Raw genomic sequence first — 6,942 nt, forward strand, 5'->3', positions numbered from 1 at the left:
TTAAAGGAAGGATGCTGGGACATCTCATGGAACTGAAAGACCAGCTGAAGCCCCCAGCCTGGAGCTGGGGCAGAAAGTGAGGCAGTTCCAGGGACCTCGGGACAGAAGTTCGTAGACCTCTTTCCTTGGGACACTGCCAGAAACTCACTTCTGCTCTAGCAGCAACCAGACTGAGTTTCTCAGGTCCAAATTTCAAATCTCTCCAAGAGTCTGATTGGCCTGCTAGATGAGATGGCCAACCTGGGTAGATGAGCTTGGGCTGAAGAGGCGGCTGTTTTTTTTTTTTTTTTGAGATGGCATCTCCCTCTGTCACCCAGGCTGGAGTGCAGTGGCATGATCTCGGCTGACTGCAAGCTCTGCCTCCTGGGTTCATGCCATTCTCCTGCCTCAGCCTCCAGAGTAGCTGGGACTACAGGCGCCCGCCACCACGCCCAGCTAATTTTTTTGTATTTTTAGCAGAGACTGGGTTTCAACGTGTTAGCCAGGATGGTCTCGATCTCCTGACCTCGTGATCCGCCCGCCTCAGCCTCCCAAAGTGTTGGGATTACAGGCGTGAGCCACCGCGCCCGGCCAAGGGAGGCTGCTCGGGTTTTAACAACATGGCCACTTGGGGGCAGCCATGAGTCAGTTTACCAGAATCCAATTCGTTGGCCCGTTTTCAGCTTGATACTTACACTGTATTTATTTGTTTCGCTTAACCATCCGGTCTTCATTTCCTGGCTTTTGTTTTGTCTTCACAACAGCATTTTGGGAGAATGTTGAATGCAAAGGAGCTGAGTCAGCTGTCTGCTGTTGAGCTGGAGACAGAAGGGGAGATTGATTATAAATGGCCCCCAACCTTGACAAAAGTCTCAAGAAATGTGGAGAAGCCCCTGAAAAAAACTGAGATTAAGCTTCTTTCACCCTAGCAGAAAAAAAGCAGGAAGTTAGGAATCAAGCTGTCAAATAAGGAAGTTGTATTTATTGCATGCTTGGGTTTTGGACTAAGAGTTTACCCCTAGCCGTGTCTCATACCCTTTCTTTCCCTGTCCTGCAAAGCTTAACATGGGAGGTAGATATTTGTGTCTCTTCTTCTTCTCTCTCACTCTTTTTTTTTTTTTTTCTTCCCAATCAGGCACTCTCTGTACCCATGCCACCCTGAGGAAGACAAAATATGAGAGGATCTAGCAAAGCCTCTGCAAAAATGATTAATGTGAATATTCCCATCCTGACTTGCTATGAAAAGTTGTATTATAAAAGAAAAGAATAATTGAAGAAAATACAGATCCATAAAAATCCATAAAGATGGACAGGAAAAATTAAGAGTTTTTTTTTTTTTTTTTTTTTTGAGACGGAGTCTCGCCTGGTCGCCCAGGCTGGAGTACAGTGGCGCTATCTCGGCTCACTGCAAGCTCCGCCTCCCGGTTTACGCCATTCTCCTGCCTCAGCCTCCCGAGTAACTGGGACTACAGGCGCCCGCCACATTGCTGGGCTAGTTTTTTTGTATTTTTTTTAGTAGAGACGGAGTTTCACCGTGTTAGCCAGGATGGTCTCGATCTCCTGACCTCGTGATCCGCCCGTCTCGGCCTCCCAAAGTGCTGGGATTACAGGCTTGAGCCACCGTGCCCGGCCGAAAAATTAAGAGTTCTATGGGGCTCTTAATAGGTCAAGACCCAGAGGGCAGAGATCATCTGGCAGGCTGGAAACTGGCTAAGTATTTAGAATGGCTTGTGTACTGGTGTGGTGAGAAATTGAAGCAGAGCAGGAGAAGGATGTGAAAGATATTTTTCTATGTATTAAGAGTGCACCGGCCAGATGTGGTGGCTCAGGCCTGTAATCCCAACATTTTTGGGAGGCTGAGGCAGGTGGATTGCTTGGGTACAGGAGTTTGAGACCAGCCTGGGCAACATGGTAGAATCCCGTCTCTACCAAAAATACAAAAATTAGCCAGGTGTGATGGCGCAAGCCTGTAGTCCCAGCTACTCGGGAGGCTGGGGTGGGAGGATCACTTGAGCCTGGGAGGTGGAGGTTACAGTGAGCCAAAATCAAATGAGCCAAGATCACACCACTGCACTGCAGCCCAGGTGACAGAGTAAGACCCTATCTCAAAAAAAAAAAAGTAAAATAAAATAAAAATATAAAAATAAAAGAGTGTATCTCTGCCCACATCCCTTAACTCTGGTATTTCCTCCTGAGATTGAGAAAATATTCGAAATACTCCTTTATTTTGATCATTGTTCTGTTTCTCTCAATGTGACTGGCTAGTTTCAGCCTAATAAGGCTTCTCTTGTTTTCACAGGTTTACCCCTCTCTTCCGTAAACAAGGGCTTCCACTAAAGCCCGGTCATCACTGGGAGTTGAGGAGCTGGGCTTAGTCATTCTTTGCTGTAATAATTTTAACCGTGGCCAAGTTCCTGGAGGGCAGCAAAGGTAGGTTGGGATTCTTGATGTACTCTTGGACCCAGTTGTCACTGGGGTTGGTGCAGACTTCTCGGTTCCTTTTGGTGATGAAGCTGCAGAGGCAGAATTAGACCGTCATGGGCTGCAGACTCAGGCAGGGGTCCAGCGCACACCCCCACCTCTGGTTCACGTGGAGCTCACCTTATGTTCTTGAAAGCTTCCCTGGGCCTCTCCTGGCTGGGTTCCCTCAGACAGCCTCCCTCTCTGGCTTCAGAACCTTACCGTCCCTTCTCTCAGTCCCTTCTCCTCTCAGCCTAGACCCTCAGGCTTGGGTTTCACAATGGACCACGTAGCTAAAAGTGGCAAAATTAGGAATTAATCCCAGGCCCGTGAGAGCCAAAGGCCAAACCCGTAGCCACTACTCCACTGCTTCTAGCATAGAGACCTCTTGGTCCCATGTATCTCCTTCCTGCCCCTGGGCTCCCTGTCCCCTCCACAGAAATATCTACAAGGATGTGCTTACATGATTGCTGGCAGGTCACAGTTGAGGGCCTTCCTGTATCCCACCACCAGTCTCCTTGGCAACACTTTCTCATAAAACTTCAGGCAGCAGGTGGATGGGGTGTTCACCCACTCAGGAACTTCTGAAGGAATCACATTGCAAGCTGAGCCAGGGAAGCAGAGGGGAGACCACCACTGCCCACCTCTGTCTCCTATCATTTGTGTTTCACTGCTCTGATAGCAAAGCCGTCTGTTAGAGGAGACCAATGATAGCTTGACAGGTGATGGAGAAAGGGCAAAAGATGAATCCCTCTGGGGGACATACATTTAGAACCCTCAGCCTCTGAGCTGAGTGTCAACTAGAAATGACTTGGCTATTCACACTTGCCAAGGAACCGGGAGGAAGCTGGCTCACTCTTTTGTTTATTGGTGACTTGATCTGGCAAACATGGGTTGAGCTAGTATTATATGCCGGGCTCCATGGGGGTAAAAACATGAGGAGGATACAGTCACTACCCTTAAGTAACTTACAGAGTAGTCAGGGTTGAAAGGGAAATTGAAAAGTTAAACAAACACTACCATAGAACGTGGTCCAGGATAGAACAGACTTTGGCATAAGGTGCTAAGGGAACAGAATGAGGGGCCCCTAACCCATCCTCGGTGGTTGAGGAAGAAGTCTGAAAGCAAGTGAGGCCTGTATGGATTCGTAAAGGATGAGCAGGATTTAGATACACAGCTGGGTGCTGTGGCTCAGGCCTGTAATCCCAGCACTTTGGGAGGCCGAGGCGGGCGAATCATCTGAGGTCAGAAGTTTGAGACCAGCCTGGCCAACATAGTGAAACCCTGTCTCTACTAACAAAAATTAGCCAGGCGTGGTGGTGCATGCCTGTAATCCTAGCTACTCGGGAGGCTGAGGCAGGAGAATCACTTAAACCCAGGAGTGAGAGGTTGTGGTGAGCCAAGATGGCGCCACTGCACTCCATCCTGGAGGAAGGAGTGACTCCATCTCAAAAGGAAAGAAAAAGGATTTAGACACACAAAGGACTTGTAGAATCTGGAAGAAAGAAATACAGGAAAGCTTGAAGGTAGGGGAAGCTCAGTGTGTCTTGGGAGTGCTGGGCAGTTTGAGTGGCTGGCATGTAAGGTGGGAAGGAATGAATGGGCAGAGATGAAACTGGAGAGACAGGAGGGTCTGTTCACACACCTGCTGAACTACTGAGTAATTTGGCCTCTATCTTAGGGCATTGAAGAGGCGGAGGTTAGGGGGAAGGGTGAGAGAGTAGAGCCGTTAGAGACAGAAGTTAGAGCAGAAGGAAAAGGTATATGATTTAGGCTTTGGTGTCAGACAGCTTGGGCTGGAATTTTGACTTGACTTGAATTTTGACTTGAATCATGGGCAAATTTCCTAATCTCCTTAGGTTTCAGTTTCCTCATCCACTAAGTGGGGGTAAATGATACTTGCTTGTATCCTAGGATCATGGTTAGAATTCGGTGAGAAAATGATTGGAAAGCCCTTAACTCAGAGTCTGGCACACAGAAAGGCTCAATCAGTGCTTATTATAATTAATAGCCAATGGTAGTAATGACCGCTCTTCTCGCCTTGGAAATGGCTCTTTCCTCCCGTCTCTTTGATGCACACAGGCTACTGGACTTGATTGGTTATTGTCGCTGTGTTTTCTCTGAGCTGTCCTGACTACCCATCAATTGGGGATACTACACAAGAGGTCAGTCCAGAGATCTCTCCCAGCCCCCAAACCTTCAGAGTGCAAATCTTTTTGTAGCTTGACCCCTTTGCCTCTAGAGAGTGGCAAAGCTTGGGACATCTTGAGAGCACCATCTTGCTGATCCATGCTTTGGGTGGGCCATTCTGTCTTCCTTGAAGCCTGAACCCACTGTGCTGGCCTGATTGACTCTCCCAAAGAGCATCGTCTCCCCCTCCCACACACTCCCTCCGTAAGTGATGCTCATATCACTGGTTCTCAAAGCAGAGTTTACGAAGTCCAGGGTCATCCTGAGAGTATGTGGGCAGATTACATGGTGCACCTGACCCTTGCTCCTTTGTGTTTATACAGGCAGAGTCAGGCCGGACTACATGCCAGGGTGACCTTAAGAGAGAAAAGAGGCCAGGCGTGGTGGCTCACGCCTGTAATCCTAGCACTTTGGGAGGCCGAGGTGGGCGGATCACGAGGTCAGGAGTTCGAGACCAGCCTGACCAACATGGTGAAACCCCGTCTCTGCTAAAAATACAAAAGTTAGCTGGGTGTGGTGGTGCATGCCTGTAATCCCAGCTACTCAGGAGGCTGAGGCAGGAGAATCACTTGAACCCGGGAGGCGGAGATTGTGGTGAACCAAGATCACGCCACTGCATTCCAGCCTGGGCAACAAGAGTGAAACTCCATCACAAACAAAACAAAACAAAATAAAACAAGCAAGAAACAAAAACAAAACAAAACAACAACAACAGCAACAACAACAACAAAAAAACAAGAGAGAAAAGAATGGCTGGGGCAGCCTAGGGCAGGTGGTACACATCTTTGTCCCCCCCAACCCCCGTCACCACGTCCTCATAAGCGATGATAGAGGGAGGAGATATGGAGGGACAAAACAAACCCCATCCTCCATAGGCCGCAATTCTCCTTCTCCCCACAGCTCAAAAACCTTTCAACCCCTTTCCTCTTTTCTGCAGATGTTATTTAGTCATAGGCTGGGGGATGGAGAAGGGGACCATAGATTCCCAGACAGCCATTCCTCTGGGACTCATTTTGGTTGTCTGATAGTCCTAGCAACCTGTGCCAGCCACTTTGAGGAAGTGGGGTCTCGGTTCAGACTCCCAATTCCTGGGCTTAGACCCACATGATTGTTTGAACCTTCCTTCCTCTCGCAACTCGTTCTTCCAGGGCACCTACCGCTTTTCTTTCGCATCTGCGTGCTTCCCCCTCCCTTTCATTGCATGCAATTCTTGTTGCATTTTCTGCAGCTTTCTTGGCCTCTCCTCCTGAGTGATCATTCCTGCTCACCACGATTGGGACTCCTGAGGAAATGGTGACCCAGTTTCCTGGAACTACTTACCCCAGAAAGATCCGGACCAACCCCAGCTCTACTTACAAAGGGGAGAATTGGAGGTCAGGAGCTAGGCATGAAGGTGGAGAGAGCCCACAGGGGCTTATAAGGCCAGAGACCCAACAGCACCCTTGGCACCACCTCCCTGCCAGCTGCTCCATCCCCTTTTCTTGTTCCTGCCCTACAGAGACAAGTGGACTCACTTGGCTGGCTGCAAGAAGCAGAAGTAATGATAAGGATGAGGATGAGAAGAGACAGGGGAGCCTCAGAGACCTTCATCCTTTCAGTGGGGCCGTATGGCTTCGGGGAGAGCTGAGTGAAGATGTTGTCTGCTGCTAGTGGTCCGCTTGCCAACTGCTCAGCTCTCTGGACCTTGACCACATCAGAGCGGGTAGAGGAGGAGAAACAACAGGCCTCAGTCTTTGCTGAAACAGAGGGCAGTGGAGGATGGGACTTGGTGCAGAGGTGAATTCAGTAGAATTTGAATTCACATGGAGGAATGTGTGTCAGCTACCTTACATGCCCTATCTGATATAATCCTTAAAATAGTGAAGTAGCGATGATGACTTCCCTGGGACTACTGAGGCTTAGAGACTAAATAAATTGTCCAAGTCCACCTGGGTGGACAGGCAGGATGAAAAACCAGATCTATTTGATTTCACCATGTTACCTGCCGCCATCTGTATGTTGGGGAAGGGGCAGGCAGGGTTGAACCACCCCAGCTTCCCCCAGGTGATCAGTCTTGGGGAGAATGAGCACAAAGCAGGATTACAGAGCCCAGACTGAGGCAAGGGTAGGGCTTAGTTGCCTCTGAGAAGGATATGCCCCCTCTCAGTCCAAGGCCACATGATTGACCTCACACTCTTTCATGTCACAGCTTATGCTAATACTCCAAAAAAAAAAAACCCCAATGTGCCTGATCCTTGGGTCCCCATTTGTTGCTGGGCCGTTTGACTTATTTGTCAGTGTTTTTATTTATCTCTTTGGACCTTGGACTGTGGA

General features: G+C 48.9%; 1 protein-coding gene across 1 annotated transcript; it reads right to left on the reverse strand.

Moving 5' to 3' along the window:
* Positions 1-2,187: 2,187 nt before the first annotated feature.
* CCL16 (C-C motif chemokine ligand 16) lies at positions 2,188-6,784 on the reverse strand. Its single transcript, XM_033219940.1, has 3 exons — positions 6,144-6,784; positions 2,903-3,023; positions 2,188-2,492 (listed from the first exon to the last, which is right to left on the reverse strand). The coding sequence occupies exons 1-3, from the start codon at positions 6,217-6,219 to the stop codon at positions 2,351-2,353; spliced, it is 339 nt and encodes a 112-aa protein (XP_033075831.1). The 5' UTR covers positions 6,220-6,784; the 3' UTR covers positions 2,188-2,350.
* Between the last annotated feature and the right edge of the window lie 158 nt (positions 6,785-6,942).

The sequence above is a fragment of the Trachypithecus francoisi genome, unplaced genomic scaffold (genome assembly GCF_009764315.1).
Source record: "Trachypithecus francoisi isolate TF-2019V2 unplaced genomic scaffold, Tfra_2.0 Contig00057_ERROPOS647011+, whole genome shotgun sequence".
Lineage (NCBI taxonomy): Eukaryota > Metazoa > Chordata > Mammalia > Primates > Cercopithecidae > Trachypithecus > Trachypithecus francoisi.

Coding starts and splice junctions, on each gene's coding strand:
- CCL16 (XM_033219940.1), bottom strand. CDS start 6,219: ATGAAGGTCTCTGAGGCTCCCCTGTCTCTTCTCATCCTCATCCTTATC. Junction 3,024..6,143: donor TGCTTCTTGCAGCCAGCCAA/GTGAGTCCACTT, acceptor TGATTCCTTCAG/AAGTTCCTGAGTGGGTGAAC. Junction 2,493..2,902: donor TGTGACCTGCCAGCAATCAT/GTAAGCACATCC, acceptor CTGCCTCTGCAG/CTTCATCACCAAAAGGAACC.